General features: G+C 39.0%; 2 protein-coding genes across 2 annotated transcripts in view; both read right to left on the bottom strand.

Moving 5' to 3' along the window:
• The window catches only part of LOC134745959 (cationic amino acid transporter 2), a 38,836-nt gene extending 12,879 nt beyond the window's left edge, over positions 1-25,957 (bottom strand). The window contains exons 1-9 of the mRNA XM_063680108.1: positions 25,660-25,957; positions 20,085-20,333; positions 18,104-18,232; positions 8,150-8,305; positions 5,361-5,465; positions 4,677-4,811; positions 3,969-4,117; positions 2,016-2,113; positions 690-829 (exon numbers count right to left, since the gene is read on the bottom strand). Of these exons, the coding sequence (XP_063536178.1) occupies positions 690-829; positions 2,016-2,113; positions 3,969-4,117; positions 4,677-4,811; positions 5,361-5,465; positions 8,150-8,305; positions 18,104-18,232; positions 20,085-20,333; positions 25,660-25,753 (1,255 nt within the window). The 5' untranslated portion in view covers positions 25,754-25,957. The remainder of the gene's footprint in view (positions 1-689; positions 830-2,015; positions 2,114-3,968; positions 4,118-4,676; positions 4,812-5,360; positions 5,466-8,149; positions 8,306-18,103; positions 18,233-20,084; positions 20,334-25,659) is intronic.
• LOC134745743 (uncharacterized) lies at positions 13,296-14,124 on the bottom strand. The gene has a single exon (XM_063679819.1). The coding sequence runs from the start codon at positions 14,064-14,066 to the stop codon at positions 13,296-13,298; it is 771 nt and encodes a 256-aa protein (XP_063535889.1). The 5' UTR covers positions 14,067-14,124.
• Positions 25,958-26,552: the final 595 nt, after the last annotated feature.

The raw sequence follows: 26,552 nt of genomic DNA, 5'->3' as shown, positions 1-26,552 counted from the left end.
TCTGGAACCGCTCGCTGACGCGGCCCATGAAGCGGTACAGCAGACCGTCAGAAGGAAATGACTACCTGTGAACAGTCCAGCGATCATAGTGCCCACTAGTGGGGTCTGGAACCGCTCGCTGACGCGGCCCATGAAGCGGTACAGCAGACCGTCAGAAGGAAATGACTACCTGTGAACAGTCCAGCGATCATAGTGCCCACTAGTGGGGTCTGGAACCGCTCGCTGACGCGGCCCATGAAGCGGTACAGCAGACCGTCAGAAGGAAATGACTACCTGTGAACAGTCCAGCGATCATAGTGCCCACTAGTGGGGTCTGGAACCGCTCGCTGACGCGGCCCATGAAGCGGTACAGCAGACCGTCAGAAGGAAATGACTACCTGTGAACAGTCCAGCGATCATAGTGCCCACTAGTGGGGTCTGGAACCGCTCGCTGACGCGGCCCATGAAGCGGTACAGCAGACCGTCAGAAGGAAATGACTACCTGTGAACAGTCCAGCGATCATAGTGCCCACTAGTGGGGTCTGGAACCGCTCGCTGACGCGGCCCATGAAGCGGTACAGCAGACCGTCAGAAGGAAATGACTACCTGTGAACAGTCCAGCGATCATAGTGCCCACTAGTGGGGTCTGGAACCGCTCGCTGACGCGGCCCATGAAGCGGTACAGCAGACCGTCAGAAGGAAATGACTACCTGTGAACAGTCCAGCGATCATAGTGCCCACTAGTGGGGTCTGGAACCGCTCGCTGACGCGGCCCATGAAGCGGTACAGCAGACCGTCAGAAGACATCGCGTAGATGATCCGGGGTAGAGGAAACACTGCGCCTAGTAAACTGGAACAAGACAAGAAAGTTCTGTATTCAAATAATTCATATTGATATTTTCTGTCAAAAGGCCCATTTCCAAACTTTCCACAAAACAGTTTCAATTTCAGAACTTTTTCGGTGTTTCCTTAACCAGAAGCTAATAATTTCCGTTGAAAGATCATGTGAAATTTCACACTAAAATATTTTATATCTATAAGCGCCACTTGCACTATCCCACTAACCCGGGGTTAACCGGTTAAACCGTTAACACAGTGTCAAATTGTACTGTTAACCATGGTAACTCCAGGTTTAACCGGTTATCCCCGGGTTAGTAAATGTTGCAAGTGGCCCTAAGGTTTTTTGGATTCTAACAAGTCTTTGAGAAATGTTTGACCGTCACTGGGCCCTGTCTTCGTAATAAGATATAGGAATAGGGATTGACACATGTTGAATTTTATAACAAAATCTAGTAACATAGATAGCAAATGAGCAATTTATTACAATAATGTAGATATTAAAATAATACATGGAAGTAATACAAAAATACAGGAATAGAAAATTTCAAAATGTATGTAATTTTTAGGGTCCGATTTCCGGTTAGACTCCGCTGTCCGTCTGTCCGTCCGTCTATCCGTCTGTCTGTATGTCACCAGGCTGTATGTCATGAACCGTGATAGCTAGACAGTTAAAATTTTCACAGATGATGATATTTCTGTTGCCGCTATAACAACAAATACTAAAAACAGAATAATATAAATATTTAAATGGGGCTCCCATACAACAAACGTGATTTTTCTGCTGTTTTTTTCCGTAATGGTACGGAACCCTTCGTGCGCGAGTCCGATTCGCACTTGGCCGATTTTTTTTTAACTTCCAAAAAGGAAAAAAGTAAGGGCACCATTCGATTCCTTACATTTTATCCAAAAAAATATTGTACGGCAACTATATACATAAACGCAATAGACAAAAACGTAATTTTCTTGTTTTGTTATTCAAAATGGGCTCTCAGTGACTTTGACGTCACGTTCACTTATCGTTTTGTTAGAAGCGTTTCGCGACTGTACGGCTTTTGACTATTATTTCTGACTTTTGTATTGCTTTAATGCAATGGGTCCCATATAGACATTTGATCCTAAAAATAAACCTGATCGATTGATACCATTAATGAAAATTTGTCATCTAGCCAATTGTAAGGTAAATGTGTGAAGGTCACCTGGAGCAGAGCGCGCAGATGGCGCCGACGCTGACGGCGTACTTGGCCCACGGCCAGCCCAGATGGTCGTACACGAACGGGAAAGGCGCTTTTTCGTCCTGAAAACATAGTCTCTTTCGTCGTTTGTTCTGAAATCACTTGACCTAGTTTTGTCCTTTGGCGAAGCCCCCGACAAGGGGGGAGGGAGTTAAGAAGGAGAAGAATTGAAAATAGGTTGGAGCGTGAGCTACTTATATAAGCTAGTTAACGCTATCTCTACTGAGCTCGTTCACTTACCTGTACTAACAATGGCATTCTGTTAAACAAAAGCCATTATTTCTTTTGGGTGAACGCGTGGCCTTTGTGCCTGCGCGCGTGGCCAATTGTGTGTGAGCCTCAGGCACAAAGGCCACGCGCTCACACAAAAGAAATAATGGCTTTTGTTTAACAGAATGCCATTGTTAGTACAGGCAAAGATAGATATAACTCCGTAATAGATGGATACAGTCTAAGGAAAAAACGTGCCTCGAAAATCAAGAAAATTTGATTCTCGTTCAGAGGGCGCTACTAGTTTTGGCCCACTGTCGTATAGATGGCGTTGACGGTTTCGTTTGTTATTTAACAATTTTAACGCATATCAGTGAAAGAACATGGGTCAAAATCATAAAAATAATTAATGCCAATAAAAAAAAAACATTATCTATAAACATCCAGAGTATCCAGAGGCCGTGAGTTCAAGTCTCACCCAAGGCAGTAATTTTTCCACTTTTAAATTTATTCTAAGCTTAATAGCATCGATCGCAGACGTTTTTGCTTGTTAAAAATTAATCATTATCTATATTTAAATACATTTTATCGTATTTTTATAAATCTTCATTTTTAGTTTTAAAGTGTGTCGACAGATGGCAGTGAATTTAGTGGGGTTAAAAAATTTACTATGACAGTACCGCTCTAGTATAAGTTACTCAGGTAAGTGAACGAGCTCAGTAGAGATAGCGTTAACTTTTTTTTCTACTCGTCGAGTATAATCTGTGTATTACAACTTCATATGCAACACTACAACCTTACTCTTTTCAACGTTGGATAGTCTATGGCACTTCCGAGTCAAGCATAAGAATTTTATCGATACGGTTTAGTCAATTATAAAAATTTTGAAAATAGAACTTCATACATTTCGATAAAATATTTATTGTTTAAGGAGACTCGATTCAAGGCAAATTAGCTGCTGCATCGCATCTGCTTTGTGATTGGTTGGCCAACAAAAACATTTTATTTTATGTTGTAGTAGAAACAAATGCTTCATAAGTCAGAAACGCGCATGTGACACCCTTCATATAGCAACATCCATATCCTACGAAAACCGCTTAGCGTTGCTTGTTAGTCTCCATACGCTACGGTGGCCAACATCGAGAAAAAAACTGTCTTAAAATTGAATTTAACTTGAGCAGGTACCAGGGCCTCATGAGTTACGAGGAGGTGTCGTTGACCAACCCGCCGGGGGCGCTAGGCCCGGCGGCCGGGGCGCGTACGAGTATGAAGGTATCGCGGGCTGCGGCAGCTCGCGTATCTTAGCTGTATACTTTTGGTTTGTTTACCTATATGATTATACTAGTTGAAAGTATTATTTTTTTGTCTCGTAGAAAAAGTATTGTATACAATAGTGATATAATCAAGCTTTTCAATCTCGTACCTTAACTTAAGCAACTCAGCAAGCTTCGTTGCTTAAACACGGTACTCAACTGAAAAGCTCTCTATTATATCACGATTGTATAAAATACTATTTTATAAGTAGAAAGGTTCGTTACTAACGGGCGAAAATAGAAGCCCCTCAAAACTTTTATTTCACTGTGCTTCGATAAAAGTTAAACTTGGCCTTATTGACCGAGCAAGCGCGAAGCGCGAGCAGAGCGTTTTTCAGCTTGGCCAAAAAAGCCACTAATAAAACAAAGTTTAGTTTATATTTTGACAACCTACCTGCATATAATAGGGCAACATGAGTGTTAGCACGGAAGACACTCCACAGTAAGCGAGAAATACGACAAGAAGTGACGCCACAACGGCAAATGGGATGGTCTTTTGTGGTCGTTTCGCTTCCTCGCCTGCTGTCGCCACGCAGTCAAAACCTGGTGGAAAAGTGATACATTATTAATATTATTATGCAGGTTGGAAAGGTTTAGATTATCTAGAGCAGTGGTCGACAACAGGCGGCCCGCGAGCCTCCCTGGCTATTTTATATGTAATATTGTCAAGATGTAATGTAATAATTATTAAAGTCATAAATATTAACAAAGTGCGGCACGCGTCAATTTCGTTAACTACTATGTGGTCCTTGGCTGCTAAAAGGTTGCCGACCGCTGATCTGGAAAGTATGAAAAGACAAAGGGTATGAAGAAAATAAAACATTTGAAATCGATCAAGAACATCGTAATTTGTAATTTTTCAGTTTATTAGCCGAGCGAGTGAAGGTTTCCATTGGGAAAAACTGCTTTCGTATATTCGGCTGATCTCCTCCACAGGTGAAATTTCGCAACCGATCCTAGTTTAAAAATATTGTACGCAAGTTCGATAATTATATATAAAAAATTTAACGGTTTGTTTTTGGAATTTTTCCAAAATGGTGTAGTCATGAGAGTTCGTGAGGTGTACAGCTCACAGAGCAACGTTACTAATATTAGCACTCACCGATAAAGCCATAGAAGCACACAGCAGCCCCCTTGATGATGCCCGCGACGCCGTACGGCGCGAAACCACCAGCTCCAAAGTCTTTGCCTCCTTTAGGCACCTCGGATTCAGGGATACGCCAGTTCTTGGTGTCAGCTAGGGGCAATATGCTGTGATTAATTAACTTTGCCACCTACCACCAGCGTGCAGCGCTAGTCTTTTTAGTAAACCATAGAGTAACTTATACATACTGTACCTTTAACAGGTTTTTGACAAGTTTTCAGAGGTAATAAAATATGACATTGATGCATCAAGACGGTTTGTTTACAGAGGACCTACCGGGAAACGCGAATCCGAAATTTCGCTATTTTCCTCTTTATCGCTCGAATATGCAAGAGTGACGAGTTAGATAACGAAATTTCGATTATCTTGTTTCGCAATAGACCCTCAGATTGTGGTAGTGGCGCCCCCTACGCAGTTTCGCGTAATATTAACTATGTGCGAAATTGGTGGTGTGGGAAATACAAGCAACGCCAAATCGTCGCGACGTGGTGAAAATAGAAACTTTTGTGGGACGAAACATTCATACTTTTTGGCGCCACAGTTAAGCAAGGAGCGAATACGAGTATCCAATGACGTTACCGCGTATCTGAAATTTTTACCAAAATAAATTTCAAAACCAATCTACCAAAAAAGCACGTATACCTTTGAAAGAGCCAGAGATAATGACGAACAGCACGACGCACAGATTGACACCCGTGCAGAAGTTATTGAACTTCGTAGACTCCTTTACGCCAAATGCCAGACCCACTGTAAACAAACAGCTAATCAGTAAACTTTATCTTATTTGATGATCGACGGAAAATTAATGAATAAAATAAAGTTACCCAATTGGCCAATTGAAATGTAAAGAACGGAGCTTGAGATCAATGTATTTTTTATCGTAGTTTAGAATTGAATGGATGCCTCTTCGCATCAAGTTAGGGGTTCACACCAACAGATAGAAGAAGGCTTTAGAAGCAGAACTTCTTCTACATGCATTAAGATTTAATGGGAAACGATTTTTGACAATGTCATTTTTTGACAAATCCTTAAATTGTTGATGAAGCTAAATTTAAAAGTAAAGTACAGTAAATAATGCATTAATAAAGAACCAGTCTGTGTGTTAAATCTGCACGAATCAAAGACCCCAAAACGGTTAATCAGTAGAGTTCATTTCAATTGAGGCAACGAGCTCTAATAGCGGCCATTTTATTGACTAGTACTCGTAAATTATGTCATAACAGTCAATATCAGTACAGTGATTCATAATCTCGAAATACAACATTGACAAGTCATTAGGCTGTTAAAATTAAATTTAAAAGACCAGGCGAAATGTTATATTTTAAGATATTCAACAAACTACATTCATAATAATTTTAATGGATTTTCTGCTTCATATCAAGTCAATTGATGACCACAAGTAATAATAAGGAGCCTTGAGTGACAAAATGAGTAACAAACATTTTCGCAACAAGATCTAAATATATGATCCGTTTACATATACATAATATGTAAACGGACAGCTTGACTGAGAACTTAATCCAATGTATATAAATAGTAGCACTATTCTCCCATTTAGGGAGGCATTGACAATGGATATCGCGCAAAATGTAGAAAATCTATCGGCATCATTGCCTGCAGGTTGGCAAACATATATGTATGCATTGGATAAAGTCTTTTTCACCTCAGCAGCTCGAACAAGCCTACTTTCGTCACTCCCTGGAGTGGGGAAAGTGCGACTTTCCTCACTCCAGGGAGTGAAACAATGTAGCTTTTTAATTTAGTGAAGGCGATGAACTTCATACTTTTATTACATTTTTTTTATTGTACGGTACGGTACGGTACGGTACGGCACGGTACGGTACGGTCCGGTCCGGTCCGGTCCGGTCCGGTCCGGTCCGGTCCAGTCTCGTTTCGTCTCGTCTCGTCTCGTCTCGTATCGTATCGTATCGTATCTTATCGTATCGTACATATTATAATACTTTTTTTTCTATTTATTCTGTGTAATTCGAAATACATTTTAACCTTTAATATGTTCTCACTACTGAGGTGAAAAATTATGTGTGCAACACGAGAGCAAAGTTATTTTACATCTCGTGTTTTTGAGTCCCTCGCTACGCTCAAGATTCTACCTTAGAATCTTTCGCTTTCTCGGGACTCAAAATAAACACTCGCAAGAAAAACCAACTTTCCTCTCTTGTTGCACAAATAACTATTATCCACCAGTGAGTTGAGCATAATATACCTGAGAAGACCATGATGACAGAAAAGGCAAAACACACCTCACACCCTAGCACCTAAATGGTCGCGTACTGTGCGGTTTAAGAGGAATTTCCTCCCGCGTACGCTTCGGCTGTGGAATGAGCTCCCTGCCGAGGTTTTCCCGAGGGGCTACAGTATGGGGTTCTTCAAAAAAGGAGTGTACAGGTTTTTAAAGGGTCGGCAACGCGCGTGTAATATCTCTGGTGTTGCAGGCGTTCATAGGCTACGGTAACTGCTTACCATCAGGCGGGCCGTATGCTTGATTGCCACCGACGTGGTATAAAAAAAAAAAAAAAAAAAAAAAAAAAACAAATCCGGATATCTTGCTAAGTGTGGAGAGTCCATAGGCATCAGTCCATAGGCCTGCAGGTTGGTGGAGATGGCTTTATCCAGTACCGAGTCCTTGTTACAATAGGAGTATTCAACACACCTGAGAACAACATGATGACGGAGAACGCGAAGAGGTCCGGATATCTTGCTAAGTGTGGAGAGTCCATAGGCATCAGTCCATAGGCCTGCAGGTTGGTGGAGATGGCTTTATCCAGTACCGAGTCCTTGTTACAATAGGAGTATTCAACACACCTGAGAACAACATGATGACGGAGAATGCGAAGAGGTCCGGATATCTTGCTAAGTGTGGAGAGTCCATAGGCATCAGTCCATAGGCCTGCAGGTTGGTGGAGATGGCTTTATCCAGTACCGAGTCCTTGTTACAATAGGAGTATTCAACACACCTGAGAACAACATGATGACGGAGAACGCGAAGAGGTCCGGATATCTTGCTAAGTGTGGAGAGTCCATAGGCATCAGTCCATAGGCCTGCAGGTTGGTGGAGATGGCTTTATCCAGTACCGAGTCCTTGTTACAATAGGAGTATTCAACACACCTGAGAACAACATGATGACGGAGAATGCGAAGAGGTCCGGATATCTTGCTAAGTGTGGAGAGTCCATAGGCATCAGTCCATAGGCCTGCAGGTTGGTGGAGATGGCTTTATCCAGTACCGAGTCCTTGTTACAATAGGAGTATTCAACACACCTGAGAACAACATGATGACGGAGAACGCGAAGAGGTCCGGATATCTTGCTAAGTGTGGAGAGTCCATAGGCATCAGTCCATAGGCCTGCAGGTTGGTGGAGATGGCTTTATCCAGTACCGAGTCCTTGTTACAATAGGAGTATTCAACACACCTGAGAACAACATGATGACGGAGAATGCGAAGAGGTCCGGATATCTTGCTAAGTGTGGAGAGTCCATAGGCATCATTGCTTGCAAGTTGGTCGAAATAGCTTTGTCCAGTAATGAGTCCAAGTATTCGCTGAGGGCTTTTACTACTGAAGCGGCGCCTGGGCAGAAATAAATATGCGTTAGATTCCAAAATTAATTTCAAGATTTGAAATTATTTATTTAGAGTTAGACAAAGAAAAGTCTGCAATGATTTTAACGATTTTGATAGCATAACTACGCAGTGCAAGTGTTATTTATACGTCATTATTTCATAGAAGTTTGACGTTTAAAATAACACTTGCACTCATGCGCTAATCGCGGCGTTCGCGGCTTCGCACCGTGATTCGCGCATGAGTGTGGAGGGACCTTTAGACCTTAGACCCAAATGTATGAATTTTTATGAAGATACAAATGAAGATTTTAAAATTACTGGTGCGGACATTGATGCGTTACGTAGTCACCCGTTGACCACGAACGCTGTAAAGGGTTCGAAACGTCGGGATGTAGTAGTAGTAGTAGTAAATCACTTTATTGTACAAAACAAAAATTGATAACATGAAATTCATATAAATTTAGGTACAAAGGCGAGCTTATCCCTATAAGGGATTTCTTCCAGCTAACCTTAGAGTAAATGAGTGGAAAATTCGAATTAGATAGATAGACAAACTTACAGAACGTACAATAATATTTAAGAAGGAAAACTACAATATTAACGTCTACGAATAACTAAAATACATCAATTGCATTATGCAATAAAATAAATATGTACTAGCATACATAAATATATAGTACTAAATAAATATTAAATAAATATATATATATATATAATATATAAATAATATATATATATATATTAGCACTCAACCAAATCACAGTTCGTGGGAAAGCCAAAGCTTTTTCAGATTAACTTTGAGTGATGCTACAGACCGGGACCGTTTGAGCGACAGGGGCAACTCGTTCCACAACTTCACCGCGCGCACTGTGAATGAATTTGCGTACGTTCGAGACTTATTCGAAGGGATAGCAAGCGTAAGATTAGCACTAGAACGTAAGCGGTGATCACTTCCTTCAGCCAGATAGTTAAATCTCTCGGTTAGGTAAGATGGGGAACAGGGGTTGAAGAGTATGTTGAAAAGCAACGACAGAACATGCACATCCCTGCGCTGGCGGATCGGTAACCACCCGAGCTGCTTACGAAAATTAGAAATGTGGTCGTATTTACGGAGGCCATACACATACCTGATACAGACATTTTGTAAGCGCTCAAGTTTATTCAGCAATTCCTCATTAAGATCCAAGAACGCAATGTCACCATAGTCTAGTAGAGGGAGCAAGAGAGAGCGGGCAAGAGTCAATTTGGTACGAAGAGGGAGGAAATTCTGAAGTCGTCGAAGAGAGTGTAGGGAACCAAAAATTTTTTTACTCACCTCAGCCACGTGGGGTTCCCAGGAAAGCGTCTGGTCCATGATGACACCCAAATTTCGGACAGTAGAGGAAAAGGGGATTTTAGTCCCATCAAAAAAAATGTCAGGTATCACCATGTCTGAGAGCTTAGCTACATAGTAAGGGCCACCAATGACAATTGCCTGCGACTTCTGGGCATTAATCTTCAAACCGAATTTGCACGCCCAATCCCGTATGGACTCTAAATCAGAATTGATTTGAGTAATCATTGAAGCAAGATCATCTATATTAGCCGCTGCATAAATCTGTAGGTCGTCCGCGTAAAGATGGTATGATGACGTAAGTGCTTTCGTGATACCATTAATGAAAATAGAAAAAAGAAGTGGCGAAAGTACTCCTCCTTGCGGGACGCCAGCGGAAAGCTCACACCAGTCGGACAGCTTGTCGTCGACTCTGACACGCTGGCGTCTGCCAGTAAGGTAGCTACGAAACCAGGATAAAGTGGTTTGGGATATGTTAAGACTGCTGAGTGTGCCCAGAAGGATGTCAAAGTCCACTGTGTTAAAGGCACTACTGAAGTCGAGAAGAACAAGGACAGTTAGCATTTTGCACTCTATATTAAACCGGATGTCGTCGGTGACTTTAACTAAAGCGGTGACTGTGCTGTGCCCGGGGCGGAATCCAGATTGGAATGAGTTAAATAACAAATTTCTATTAAGATAGGATAGGAGACGGCGATTAACATAATGTTCAATAATTTTTGATACTACAGGAAGAATGGAAATAGGACGATATTGGGAGAAAGAAGCAGGAATGGAGGTTTTCGGTAGAGGGGTGACATGGGCACACTTCCAGGAAGCCGGAAACGTGCCCGTGGATAGGGAAAAATTTATAATGTTGGAAATGATAGGAGAGATGAAATCCGCCGCGAGCATGAGCATATCTACACTGAGGTTATCGTCACCGACGGCTTTCGACTTGATAGTTTTGAGGATTGCTTGTGTCTCTTGTGCAGAAATACAGCCGAGCTCAAAAAATTCTAAATTGGAGTTAGATGTAGTAGTCGCAAGAAGCGATAAGGTGGAACTTTTAACTGACGGATCAAGTGTTACCGGCGAAATACTGAAAAATTGATTAATACCGTTTACATCGAGAAAACTAGAGCAACTTGATTGAGATTTGCCCAAGCCAAGGGATTTTAAAAACTTCCATAACTTCGCAGGGGGACAGTCTTCAATTGAGCTGTGAATGTATCGACGCTTTGACTCCCTACAGACTTTGTTGCAGCGGTTACGCAGTGACAGATACTTCTGGCGATTATCATCAGAGGGATTCAATCGAAATTTTACGCGGGCTCGATCTCGCTTGGCCATCAGTAGTTTAATATCCGGCGTAAGCCAAGGCGCAGGAAAGTGTTTAACGCGCATAGGTTTCAACGGCGCATATTTGTCAAAAGTCGCAAGCAACATATCATTAAAAGCCCTCACCCTCATGTCTATATCTGCAAGACGATCTAACCCTTGCCAATCTGCACTAGATAAGTCAGCATAAAAGGCTTGCAAATCCAAGTCCCGCAGGTTTCGCCGCATTATAATTTTGTGCTTTCGTTTTGGAGGACGGATTTTAAAAGCAGCGTATATTAAATCATGGTTGGAGAAGCCAGCAGCATTAAACTGACCATGAAAGGAAACTAAGTCTGGAGAAGAGGTAATAATGAGGTCTAGTAAAGAGGGAGGGCCGTTATGCGGGAAATGTGTAGCTGTGAGAGGTAAAACGCTTAGGTTTAAGGACGAAGCAAGAGAATAAAGTTTAGAGGAGCGGAGATCATTTTTAAGGAGGCAGGTGTTAAAATCGCCCATGAGAATACTATGGTCAAACTGAGGGGTTATATCAGCTAATGTATCATACAGAGCATCGAAATAATTTATGTTGGAAGAAGGGCTGTAAACAACGCCTAGAAGAATTTTGGAATGATGTAAGGTGACTTCTACAAAAAGATGCTCGGCAGAGTTCGAATAGACTGATGGTGACTGTGCGACTATCCTACAAGCAAGGTTACTTCTAATATAAATGGCGACACCACCACCGCGGACGGCTCCCGATCCACCCCCACTAGTGCCGGTCCGGTCGTTCCGTATCAAACAAAACCCTGGCAATGGATAATACGTAGAAGGTAGAGAAGGTTTCAGCCACGACTCTGAAATGAGAATAGCGTGAATATTATTGTTGGACTCGAAGGCCGAGAGTAGTTCATGGTAGTGTGCCGGCACACTTTGCGCATTGATGTGAACAACATTAAAGTTTTTGCCTGAAGAGTTAAATGTGTGTTGCAGACGTTCACCCAAATCAGGCACGTCTGACGCATCACTCAAAGAATCATAAAGGCTAGAAGAAGAGAGAGAGAAAAACTCGCTGTCTAAACTATTATTTAAAACGTTTGACATTGTATATACAATGTGGTTGAGTACTATTTATAAGAATATATATATATATCGTATAAGTATAATATGAAATAAATATATAAAAAACCTAGTAAGTACTATTAACAGTAACTTATTTAGTAGTATACCGCCTCATTTGCTCGCCAGCAGCTACCTATTATAAATTATATAAATAAAAAACAGAAATGAAACAGGAACAAGCACAAGCACAGCAATAAAAATAATTAAGCAGAAACTAAAATATACAGAAAAATACACCTCATCGAAGCACGAACAAAACGGTGGAAACGTCAACTGTCAAAGTGACAGCACAAGGTAGGCTAACAAATCGTGTTTATTTATAATGAAGCTAAGTGTTTTAAATGTACCGCTGCAAAAAACTAAAGTGATTTTGTAATATACCGCTACAAATATAAGGGGAACCTTTGGTTATGTGACGTCATAGCAAAATTAGACAAATCAAAAGTAACACGTTGATTGCCACCGACACAGAAACAACGAACACTAACAAAGCATAATATTGTCTTCGGTTACCGCGATAGTTACTCATGAAATAAAACTATGAAAACGGATTATATCGCGTATATTGAATTTATAATTCATCCCGACGTTTCGAACTCTTTACAGCGTTCGTGGTCAACGGGTGACTGAGGAAAAATTACAAAATGCAAAAATACCCACATACTAAAATAATGAACAATCATAGACTACAAACTTTAAGGCTGGTTGTACATGCAAAATCGGTTCATAAGGCTAGTTATACACTATAATTATTTTTCAAGTAAAGATATATATTATATACGCGATAAAAAACTATGCCGGCTCCAACCCTACACCACGGACCCGAGAAGATTTAATTCCCTCCTAAATTGTAGGAGGGTATCCCAATATGGGACCGGTAACAAACTCGGCGGGACACATCTTTTCAAAACATCAGAATGTCCAGCATCATCCAACACTACGGTCTCACAGTCTATGTCTCGCTTGCTCCTTTATCAGGTGGACTACAGGATCCCAAGCTGGTGGTAGAGAAAAGCCATCTTCCCTATTAAAGTTTGGATATTTCTTAATCTCAATGGCCTCGCGCAGCATTCTGGGTATGTAACGCTTCTCCTTGGCAAGAAATTGAAAAGAAATTTTTCCTCAGTCACCCGTTGACCACGAACGCTGTAAAGAGTTCGAAACGTCGGGATGAATTATAAATTCAATATACGCGATATAATCCGTTTTCATAGTTTTATTTCATGACTAACAAAGCATGTTTTCAACGCTTGCCGACACCGCGGCCCGCAGCAGACCTCGCTTGGCGTGATGGTCTCGGTGCAACCGCCGCCGATGATGCCTTCACTCCCGCCACTTCTGCCGACTCTGACCGCACTCCTCCAACGGCTTCAGTAGCACAAGCCGGGGCCGGTAACGCCTCCAACTCCGCCAGCGTAACAACCTTGCGGCGCACCCCGTCGTGGCACTGCACTACTATGCGCCCATCACTCGTCCAACTGCCCTTGACGCCATACCGCTTGCGGGCCTCCAGAAATACTGCATGCCGGGTGCTAGTGAGAAACTCAGACAGAGTTCTACCTGAGCCTTTCAGCAACTTCTTAGCGGCCCAGACTGCATCTCTAATCCTGTGACAGCTGAACTTAAGAAGGATAGGCCGGGGCTTTGATGGCGTCAAATTGCTTCCCAGCCGATAGCAACCCATGAGAGTTACTCCCTCCACCTTTAAGGTCTGTTGGAGAATGTCCACCGCTACAGCTGAAGTGTCTTCACCTTGCGCCTCAGGTACACCATGAAGGAGAAGAATACCGGCTCGGGAACGAGACTCCATGTCCTCAAGGGTTCTCGACACGAATTCCATTTGATTTTGGAGACTCGACACAGCTTTGCAAACAAAATCTTTAAATGCACTGTACTCGCCTGGCAGCGCTTCTGTCCCCTGGGTGGCCACAGAACTCTCAAAAGAGGCCATCCGCGACTCGAACATGGCCTTCATGCCGTCAATGCTCTTTTGAAGCTTCGCCAAGTGATCCATTTTGTCTTTTACAGGTGTTTTCACTAACGTTGACCTTTGAACTTTAGTGCTAATGACAGTGAGATGTTGATAGTGTGAATAAAAAGTGATGATAACTGCTGTGGGTGCAAACAAGGTGCGATATATCACATGTAAGCGATTTTTACATTAATACAATGTAAATTACTAATTTTTCTATTTTAAATTATATCTGTACAATTTTGACGTGTTGTTTGTTTGACTACCCACACTTATTATTGGGATGTATTATAAAGAGTTAAGTTTCAAACTAATTAAAACCGATTTTCATATTTGGCTCAAGTAACATGCATCAAGATTTTAATTTGTAATAATATCATGATAGTCATGTTCATGAATTTGAGTCAATATTATAACTGCGATTGTAAAAGGTAGCTTATTAAATTAGCTTAAACATTTCCATAAGGTTGAAAATGTTGAAATATTGTTCTCTGTGTCGCCACACCATTTAATATGATTTATGCTATCAAAATCGTTTCAGACTTATCTTGATGTCACTCTATATATGCTATTATCCCTCTAAATCCTAAAATTATGGTACATTAGTTGTGAATATTTATGTAATTTTCGAAGAACAATGCGACTATCATATAAAACACTAAACAGGCATTAGCATATTTTTCAGTCCAAATCAAAATATTCCGATCAGTACGGTTTCACTCACTATTATTTTAGTCGCTTTTGGCGACACGTTTCAGATTCATCGGGAATCCTTCCTCAGGCACGAGTGAAAAATAATAGTGAAACCGTACTGATCTAAATATTTTGAAATATGTCTCACGATATTTTGCAACCCAAATAAGATTGTTTGCAGCCCTAGACGCAAAATAATCGATGACTCATTCTTTAACTGACGCAATATTTGCGCTGTAGAAGTGAGTAGGCTTTCATGGTATATTCTTTAACATGATATACCATGAAAGCCTACTCACTTCTACAGCGCAAATATTGCGTCAGTCAAATGCACGTCTAATTATTTACCTACAAATAAATCGACAAGGAAATTTTTTCATTTATTTCATTTTCATTTATTTATTTCTATAACAATATGATATTGTGTTAGAAAAATCTTACAAACTATGTATTAGCACATAAATAATAGCGGGACATGTCAAGAAATAAAATTCCAAAAATACAATTCAAACAGTAAACAAAAAAAAGTACAGATGAAGTAGGTAATAAAAATGTCATCATTCATGTGTAAAAGTTACATAAGATAATTTTGTAAAAACAGTTTAATTTGCAAATGTCTCGTCGATGCTGTAAAAGCACCCCCTCAATAAAAATATCTTCAAGTGCTTACTAAATATTTTATAATCTGTAATATCCTTTAGATTTGCAGGTAGTTGGTTAAAAATTCGAATGGCTTGGTATCTTACACTTAATTATAAAGTAAGTGCATTGGAATAGACCTAGGCTCATGAATCTAGTATAACTGGATCGGTCATGAGGAGTGGGGGAAAATGACCGAACGGGATAGTCTTATGTATCTTTCAGTAGAAGTAGCAGAGAAAGCGCTGTTATTGTTTGTCCTTGTCATAGTTTCACTTTTCCACCGCTGCCACAACCGAGGTTGTGGCAAACAAATAAGTACGTGACATATCATGTTTGTTCGTTGCTTGTTTAATTATCGTTGTTTTGTATGAAATTGTGCTTTCTCTTATGAAATATAGTGATGGTTAGCGTTTTGAATGCTTGAACTTTGATAAAATACTGGTGAATTGTTCTGTAATCGGCTGTAATAGCCGCTCTGAGCAAAAATATGAGATCATAACCTTTCACACGTAAGTACGGTATTTTACACCTTTCTCTTAACGCAATATGTGAGAATAACATCGTAAAATTACGTTACACTCAAAGCAATGTAGAATCAAACGATTTCAATAAAAATATCGCAATTATTTACGCAAATTAACAAAACATTACTTGTAAAATGATCCGCCCAAATTACGTAGGTAGGTAAGAGTCTGAGGTCAGCCATTTTTAAACTTCTTCTTAAGAGGCCGTAGTCGATTTTGGAGCAAAAATTTTAAATTGATACATTTAGTCGTTGAAATTATACTTGTTTTGTTACGTAATATCTAAATAACAAGTATTGGTTTCTATTAGCACGTTTTCTCATCTTGCCTTTTAATAATGAGGTCGCGAGCGTGCGTCACCGGTAATATGTGAAGAGAAGGGGCAGTTTTTAAAAATTCATCAAAAAATTATGGTGGTAAATTATACAAATTGATGTATAAGAATAGTTTCAGCAAATGTTGTAGATTGTTCAAGTATCCAAATTACGTTGAAATTAAGTCGATTTTTCAGAGAAATTGTAACTTGTTTTGAAGTAATTTCTGGAGAAAATTGAATTCGTTTAACTTTCATTTCCTCGAACTCTAAGTCATATAACAAAAATGTAATCTGATAAAGGCCAAGTACAGAATATGTGTAATACAAATTTACCATTTTTAGCAGTCCAAACTTTACGAAATTTACAAATAAGAACGACAAAATCAATGCTTTACGCGCGTTTACCTAAACGTCCTTCAGAAAAAAAATCATTACTAATTTAGTGAGTCTGTTTTCAAAAAATTGATCTGATAAAAGGCAAGATAAGAAGACGTGCTAATAGAAACCAGTACTTGTTATTTCAATTTGGTAACAAAAGGTGTACAATTTCATCGAAGAAATCTATCAATTTTACATTTTTGCGACTAAAATCGACACCGGCCTCTTAATTTAGCTGCATAACAATCATGTTAGGGATACCAGATGAAAATATCATAATTTTATGGGTAATTTTGACCTCGAAGTTTTTTCGTACTTCTAATTCCAAAAAATAAATAAACAAATGTTGTGAAGATTAAATGTGGTGTACATTAATTGGTGTGATTGCCATTTGTGATTTCTGTAAATTAAAAACCCATAATACATTTTATTTTACGTTTTATTTACTAAACATGTTTAGTTTTGCGTGCCTTGCGTTTGCCTGCGCGAATTATAGGAGGTATTTCATTGTTTATACGCCTAAAAAGAACGGCCCATTGACATTTTATTTAACAATTTTTTAATACCGTGAAACAAGCTAACTTTGCCTCCAGGGTAATCGCCCCAACGTGATATCAAATATTGGGGTAATTTTTACCAATATGGTATCCCCACGTTTATGACGTCATCTATGTCTATCCCTTACGGGCGCACGCGTATAGCTGGTCTATGTAATGCTAGGTCTATGCCTAGGCTGCTTTTCTAATAAGGTGGAGGACTCCGCTGGATTACAACCAATGCTATTGGTTGATCTACTGTACAAATTAATTATTTATCTATGTCACCAATTAACGTTCTACACAGTAGAAGATTAGTCATAGTCACATAGTTTATTGTTATTATAAATAACCATTTTGTCTGGTAAGCATTTACCCACTTATACATTGACCTACAAAAAGTAAGATACAATTAAATGTTTACTTAGTTTAGGTATTGCTATCAAATTTCCATGAGCGACATAAAATACAAATTCGTTCGGTATATGTTCGGTATTAAAGTTTTTAACTTGACCTGTACCTATTTTGAGTTGAATCTATGAATATACTAGTAAAAACTGTAATAGATGTCATATATTAAAGAAAAAGTGACGAAGCCCTCCAGTGGTGAAGGCCGGATTCGAACCGGCGTCTTTAGCTATCGCGGCTAACGCCATGAACCCCTAGGCCACCCCGCCACGGCGGTGCCTGTCCGAATTTCTCGACTATATGCCATCTTAGTAAGACTCAAATCCATCTTAGTAACACAAATCAAAATATTTAATAAAACAATTTGATTTGTTCCCAAACTTGTTCAATATACTAGTATTTAAGTATAAATTGTATATTTACCATTGTATAAAACCAATTAGAATAAGTTTTAAATGAATAAATATTATCTTATCTTATCTTATCCCCTCACGTCATCTCTCATCTCCACTCATCGCCGCCTCAGTGGAAAGGTAGCCTTAGGCACGCGAGTAATTTCGGCGTAGTTACTACATTACTTACCTATGATATACTCCAGTATAAGATTCCACCCGATTATAAAAGCGATGAACTCGCCCACACACACATAACTGTACACATACGCCGAGCCAGCTTTAGGCACGCGAGCGCCGAATTCGGCGTAGCAGAGACCTGGAACAGACGAACATTCGTTACACATATTTAAGACAGTCCAGTCAGCAGCAAAAATTTAATAGCTAGGCGAACCAGGTGTTTAGATGTCTGGGCGCAACTTTATTATTTATGAGAAAATGAGCGTGATACAGTCGAGTTCATAAATATGTATAAATTTTTTCCCCTTATTGCAATGGATTAAGGTGAAGAAATGTACACATATTTATGAACTCGACTGTACAGGTAATTTTGAACACCTGTCCCTTTTAGTTAAGAGGTCTATTTGGTGCTCATTGAAGCAGTCACTAGGTTACTACTGCTTCAATGAGCACTAAATAAAATATACCTTCACCTCCACCAGGTGATATTTAAGGAGAGTACAAAGAGTAAAGAAAACTAATTAGGAAAGCTTCGTTATTTTGAATTTATTTAAAAAAATTACGGGCATCGGAAAGATGCAACGCATATTTTTCAAACAACGAACTTGAAACTAAAAGGAACTATTTTTAATAATTAATTGAAGAAAAAAAACAGCAATTGCAATTCAACAAACATTATTAAAAATTATTTGATCGTAAAATCGCACTATTGCGACAATCTGACTTTTAAAGGTCTTACATATTATGCGTCGTACGCCGCTCCGAACTGAACATTGAACTTTATGGGCACACTATTAAGGTTCACTTCAGTATAAGCAGGCTATATCGGTACTTAAGTAGACATAAATAGGTCATTCAGTGTTTTTCGATTTTGGCGCGCCCCGAGTGTTCAGTTTCAGTTTCTTTATTCACAACAAAAGTTACATGTCAATTTTATTATTTATACATCTTATGTCTGTTTTATATTAACAATAATCAGTATACCATTTTAATAATTAACACATAACATTGTTGGTTAAATAGAATTGCATAATAAAAATTAAAACACAATTTTGCCTCGCTGTCTGTCGTATGCGCTGACTTATCCATTTCACTAAAGCCAACGTATCAGATTTTTTGCTGAATTGACCGGCTAGTTTTAGAGTGAAACGTGAATATTTCGTCACGTTTTTGATATAAGAAAGAGGTCAAACTTTCTATTAAGTACCTAAATTAATAGGAGTCCGTAACAACTTGAATTATTTCCAACACCATTTTCTGTTTAGATGCAGTATAATATTCACATTCATTTAACAATTAATGTTTGTCCAACGGCTACAGATGGCAGTGTTTTCCAATCTACGCCACTAACGTTTCTGGTCGCTTGATGAAAACATTGTAAACACAGCTGTTTTACAGAATTATGACGTAAGTAATGAGCTTCAATTTAGTTTTGTGGTCTTACATTATTTCCATAAAGACAACCCATTCTTTGACTTCCTTTCTTTGACTCTTCCCTTTAGAGATTGAAGCTTTTAATAAATACTTCAGGATAACCTTACAAATGACTTTACACTGAAATTATACGCCCGTAGACAAGGTAAAAGTAAGTTCTTTATAGTTATGTCCAGGGCAGACAGTAAATACCCTGGTGAACTTTCACCGTCTTCTGCAATATTAGGTCTTTTACTAGACACGTAGGTTAGGCATCAGTCTTTTCTGCTTTAAATTCAGACTTCGGGCTTCAAAAGAACCACCAACAGACTCGCGATTCACCTGCGATCTTTGTGGCAGAAAGTGTCGTACTGCGATTGTACTTTACAGCCACAGGAAAATATGTGCCGCACCTCCGATCTCCGACGGCGCACAGACCTCTTCTTCTTAATAAACTGTCGCTGCAACAATCATCTGTCAAGATGCTGTGGCCAATGATGATGAGGTTAGGCATGTGCCCTGGCTAGTGCTTTACATAGAGAGAAATTCTTATTAGACTTCAAAAATATATAACTCACCAGCGAAAACACTCGCCACAGCAGCCAGTAGAAAGGACAATATAACCGCCGGACCCGCGTAGTTCTTGGCTACATCTCCAGCTAACACGTAGACTCCAACACCCAGGGTACTGCCCACGCCTAGTGCGGTTAGGTCCAAGGCAGATAAAACACGGGCTAGGCGCGCCGCGCCCTCTTCTGCGGCTTTTCGGCGGGACAGGACTCCATAGGCGAGGCGGAAGGCGCAGCTCGCGCCCGCTTTGACACCACCTGGAAAATAGTGTCATTAGTTCGCACAGGTCTGACTCAGACCGTCTGAGTAATTTCGAGCCGAGAAAGAAGGGGTGTGCACTGCGCTGAGGGTGGGGCACTAAGACGTGGGAAAGAAGAGGTTCCCTACGATTCATCGGCATGATGCGCCAACTTTGATGTCTTCACTAGACTTATATTGACCGGGATATAGACCGGGATTACCTTTTGAATTGTTTATGAGCTCCCGATATTTCTATATTTATTATATGCCTTCAGTCTAAAAACACTGCTAAGCTAACACAGTGTAACTTTACGCCTGCTTTTCTGACACCTGCGCGCCTGTTACTTTCGCTATCCTGCTATAAAGACAGAATAAAGTTACGTAATTTTTGCTTATATACAGAAAATATCGAACGCTTTATGTATTAAATCACATTTAGAAACGGGTCTATCGCGAATTTATTTTCGCAAAAAATCGCCAAGTAAACAAGTCCGCGATCGCCGAACATCTACTTACATGCGGCGCAAATCACTGGATTGAGCTTCATAAACCAAAAGTTGTCTCCACTGAACGCCATTATTATCCTCGAGTTGTGCGAGAAGCGATTGAAATCAAGAAGCACCCCAGAAACGTCGGTAAATAAAGGTAACAAAATAAATTCGCGATAGACCCGTTTCTAAATGTGATTTAATATGTGTTTAAACCGCGAAAGTTTTAAACGCTTTATGTATGTTTATCTCATAATAAACCTTCTGGGAAATTAATATGGACCTATAGCTACAAAATACACAGTATACACACACAGCAGCAGCTCACTGGACTCATACCTACCAACACCACACCAGACTAGGCACAAGTTTTACTTTAGGCCAAGATATCCTAGCTAGCCAAAAGGGCAGCCGGACACCGCTAAAGTTAGATTTTAAGCAAATTCTGATGAATTCAAGTGTTCTCCGTGCGTGCACAATGCACCAACATCTTATTAAAACCGTATTTCCACTTACATATCAACCACATCAGCCACATATTCGTCCGTAAGTTTGTAACACACGCGCGTTTTGATCGGGCACCAGTCGCCAATTCGGCAGAATCGGCAGCTGATCAACTCAATGAGACAACCAATTTTAACCGCCTGCGGACAGAGCCCACTCAGTTAGAGATTTAATCGATTTGCATCGAATTATTATTGGCATTTTTAATGGCACTCATTGAATTAACTACGAGTAAGTACCTACAGTGGAGAACTTTGTTTTAATTTTTAAGTAGTCAGATATGCTAATAAAGGCAAGAAGGATAGGTACCAACAGAACGTCGCTTTTCAACGCAACTACTTTAATTGTTCAGAGAATTCTAGGAAGTCGGGATTAGGTCTAACGTTTTCATAATTCGTGGACTAAACTGTTTACTTGCCTTAAATACTGCATTTGACCCTCTATAATTATTTGGACCAAAAAAAAAACAAAACTTGCGCCACATCGCCGTTCAAGAAATTCACGAAGGAACGTGCTACCGAAATACAAGGGCTGAGTCCCTACCGCGAACCACGTTCCTCTCCGTCGCACTCACAAGTTTTTATGTAAGTGTGACAAGGAGGCAACACGTCGAACGTGGTTTGCGGTAGGCCCTCAGATTTATAACAGCGTATGGCCAGAAGGAAGAAACAAAACCGATTTGAAAAACAGGGGCTGACTCCCAGCCAAGATTACTAAAAGAACTGGTATATCATAGTAGTTAACAATAGACACCTTAAGATAATGAGAATCAGTGCAGACGCCTCCTGTCCACACTGTGGTAGGGAGGAAACTAGCTACACTTACTAGCAGAATGTGCTATGTACGCGGCACCGCGTTATAATACATTCGGTAGAGACACACTAGAAGAAAACGAACTAAAGGATATCGAACTTAAAGATGTCCTTCTGTTCTGCAGGAAAACAAGAAGATTTGAGGAGAATGGTATGGGAATGCCGTCAGGACAGTAACCTACAGCTCCAACTATAGGGAATTGGGCTGCATGAACACGACATGTGATCGACAGCCCGCCTGCTTCCGGCTGGGCGTCCCTACACTACATCTACATCTGGTTAACTAAGTCTTGTGCAAAAACTATTGTACTTTTAAATTCAAGGTAAAATTTGAGAGCTAATAAAAATATGAACAAAATATTTTAAGGACAATGTGGAGAAGACTGTCTACAACCTCTTTCATCGCTTCCAACTCTTGTGCTTCTACTTCGCATTCAGAAGAACGGTAGAGAGGAAGGAGTGAACTTTTTCCTTTTTTATTATGTCTAAAGTGACGTACGTATACGAGAGTTTTTGCCCTGCAACGGTCTTCCCAGCAATAAATTTTAAATGGTCTTCTCCATGTTGATCTTATATGGAGAAAACATGTTAATAGGTACTACAGATAAAAACTTACCAGTGTCACTGGCATTAGAAAGGTCACAGATAACAACAGTAGCATCAGTAGCGTCACCATCACCAATAGCATTGTCACACTCACACATAATGCCAGCCTAGACTTTGGACAATCAACAAAACATAAACCAACAACCAAAACATTAATTTAAAATCTGCACAAACTTGATATAATAACTGAAATCTTTATCGGTCTAGAAGTTGTTATTACTATCAGTTATTAAACCTCTGTACACTGCTAGACACAGTACTCTTCTTGTGCCCTCTTCTTTAATGTTCTTATCATCAATAAGACATAATAAAGGTCCACTGAAGTTAAAGAGTGCTGCTATAAGTACAAGAGGTATAATTATTAATTAATTATATCTTAAAAAAAATGATTTATTCCCAAGTGAATATCAAGACTAATGAATCCAAAAGTGAATTGATACGAAACTGCAAAGTATCTCTCTCATAGATTTTTTACTAGAAAATGTATTGCAATACTAGCAACTGACTCATACTAGATCTATCTACAATAAATCTAGAGCATACTTTCCATTCTAGACTATTGCTGATTCAGCTAAGAGCTAGCTGGTAAATTCCAGTAGATTTACCATTTACACTGTTAATTAACAAATCTAAACCTTACTGTAATAACATAAGGTCCATTGATGTGTTGCTGTTAGTTTCACTTGACACCAATATGCGGCACGTAAATCATATTATGCTCATTGCGCATATTATATTTGGGCGCATGTCTTATTTACGATGACTTAGAAGTATTTATTTTAGGGTTCCACATTACATATAAGATTTCAATCTAATAATAACTAATACCAAAGATAGATATAACTCCGTAGATGGATACAGCCTAAGGAAAAAACGTGCCACGGAAATCAAGAAAATTTGATTTTCAAACAGATGGCGCCACTATCTTTGGCCTACTCTCGGATAGATGGCGTTGACGGTTTCGTTTGTCATTTAACAATTTTAACGCATATCAGTGAAAGAACATGGATCAAAATCATATTTAAAAAAAAAAAAGCTTTTATTTCGGATTATACATATATCCATAGTAGTACATATTATTAAAATTAAAAAAAAAAAAATTAAACTATATTATAAAAATAATTAATGCAAATAAAAAAAATCATTTAAGTATCCATATACTTAGTAGTATAGTACTTGTCTGTTGTTTGTATATTTTTTATTTGTTTTTTTTGTGTAATTTGACATTTAGACTGGATACATCTCTGACAAAGTATCTAATATATCATTGATTCCATATTTGTAATTGTTTTTTGTAATTTTTGGTTAATTTTATTGCTTGTAAAAATTGACATGTAAAAGTGCCCCTGTGGCCTATTTGCTGAATAAATGTTTGATGTGTTTGATGTATATAAATAGATTTTACGGTATTTTTATACATCTTCATTTTTAGTTTTAATTGTGTGCCGATAGATGGCAGTGAATTTACTGTTGCTACAAAATTTACTATGACAGTACTGCTCTATCCTTTTATATCTTCTTTGCCCAAACAAGTTGGTGCCAAATCGACTACAAACCAGTTGCAATAGGATTCCAGAGCTTCTGCTCTAACATGCCCGGAAAGAGTCTCCAGCATGCGAGTGTTGAGCTGCGGTGCAGAACATGGACCATATTATCTGCGAAAGTACCCTCACCAAATATCAGCGCAACCCATTGGCCTTGTTCACCCTAGACGACAATGTCACCTAATGGATCCATCAATTGGATGACATTGCAACAAATTAAAACTTGATTTTTATGACAAACTTGTGGCAGGTTTCTTGATGAAACTTTATGTTGTTTAATCGTAATTAGGTCCGGGACCCCATGGTCCCGAGATATGGAAATTTACATCTAAGTCTAGATTTTAGAATACCTTCCGGTTGGACTAAAGCAAAGGGGGTGCCGACACTTAGAAAAATTTTCATCGGAGTGATGTTATTATGACACCTATTTTTTATTATGTTATCGTAGAGAATACGCTAAAATAAGCATGTTTTGTAGGAAAAACTTTTCTCTAAAATCAAAAATGGCCGAGATATTTGACCCGCAAGTTGAAACCACTACTTGACAAATTAAAATCAATCATTTGGAACAGTAAATTTAAGTAACAGACAAGATAGGTGCGACGACGAGCGAAGCGAGGAGGAGTGTGTTAGGTTGACCGCGATGATCATGATGACATGTTATTGTACCTACTAAAAAATTGCTTTAGGCCAACCTAACCTTAATAAGAAAAGCATGTGGTTCTTATTTCTTTCTTGACGATTTTACAGTTGTATGTAAGGCATCATGTCACTAACGAGATAAAAACCTTTAAAAAAAATCTAGCGAGGTAAACCGCAGTCTAAAATTTTATCAATAAAATTAACTAGACTTATATTGACCGGGATATAGGGAACTATAAGGGCAAAAACGGGCATAATAGATGTACTCTCAAAGATAGATCAACTGAAATGGAGGTGGACTGGGCATATGCTAAGGAACAGACATGAAAAATGGAGTAAGATAGTAACACATTGGTATCCCAGAGACGGTAAAAGGAATAGAGGAAAACAGTACAAGAGGTGGGAAAACGAACTCAAACTGACAGCTGGTCCAAACTGGAGAAGAGTAGCGAATGATAGAAAGCACACTGAACTTAGAGACATATTATAACAAAAATAGAAAAAATGTATCAAAAATTTATATGTTAAGGAAAACAAAGCAAAAACTACCAAAGAAAGTAAGAAAAATTTGAGTTCAGGATAAAGGGCTTATATAGACAGATATAGATAGATATTGACCGGGATATAGACCGTGATTACCTTTTGTATTATAATAATAATCACGGTCTATATCCCGGTCAATATAAGTCTAGTGAATCTAACCGTGAATCATTCAAAACTCCAATAAAATTAAAACTAAAAACTTACCATCTTTATAAGCCTGCTGAACTCCGCTGGCCGATTCGGCCCTAGGCTGCACTGATTCGTAATTAGCGTACCAATGACCTTCGGGAAAAGTCATTTTCGTAGTTTTCGTAACCTTTAGAACTTGACACCACCGCACCTAACCTAATTTAGTAATATCACTGGAGAAACAACCGGCATTAATAAAGTTAGTATGACGGGAAGATATTTACTATTCTAAGACATCGAATAATTGGTTTTCATTAAGTAACAAGACGTATTTTAATTATTATAGAACATTTTAGCTGACGGCAATACCAACCATGACGGAAGCTTTGACAATACTAGTTTAGTGATGTGATGCTATGACATGACAAGCAGTCGAAACAGCGGTATCGATATAGACACTTTTGTCCAATTTTGAATGATGTTATAAATAAACCTACAGAATATAAACATTATAAACCTTTATATTCCAATATTTCCAACTAGTATGATAATTTTTCCGCTCCGCTAGTTTTTTAAACGGTTTTATTTTTATTTTTATATTTATAAATTCTTAAAACATAAAACAAATTTGCAATATACATATATACATGACAAGCAGTCGAAACAGCGGTATCGATATAGACACTTTTGTCCAATTTTGAATGATGTTATAAATAAACCTACAGAATATAAACATTATAAACCTTTATATTCCAATATTTCCAACTAGTATGATAATTTTTCCGCTCCGCTAGTTTTTAAACGGTTTTATTTTTATTTTTATATTTATAAATTCTTAAAACATAAAACAAATTTGCAATATACATATATACATAAAAAAGCAATTTTGAATGACGTCTATTGTCGTTAGCTACAAGTTCTCAACTCCAAAAACATGAAATAAGATGCAAAACCCATTCTCCAAATAA

This window comes from Cydia strobilella, chromosome 12 (assembly GCF_947568885.1).
Source record: "Cydia strobilella chromosome 12, ilCydStro3.1, whole genome shotgun sequence".
Lineage (NCBI taxonomy): Eukaryota > Metazoa > Arthropoda > Insecta > Lepidoptera > Tortricidae > Cydia > Cydia strobilella.
The sequence above is the reverse complement of the archived record's forward strand: the minus strand, read 5'-3'. Positions and strand labels throughout refer to the sequence as shown.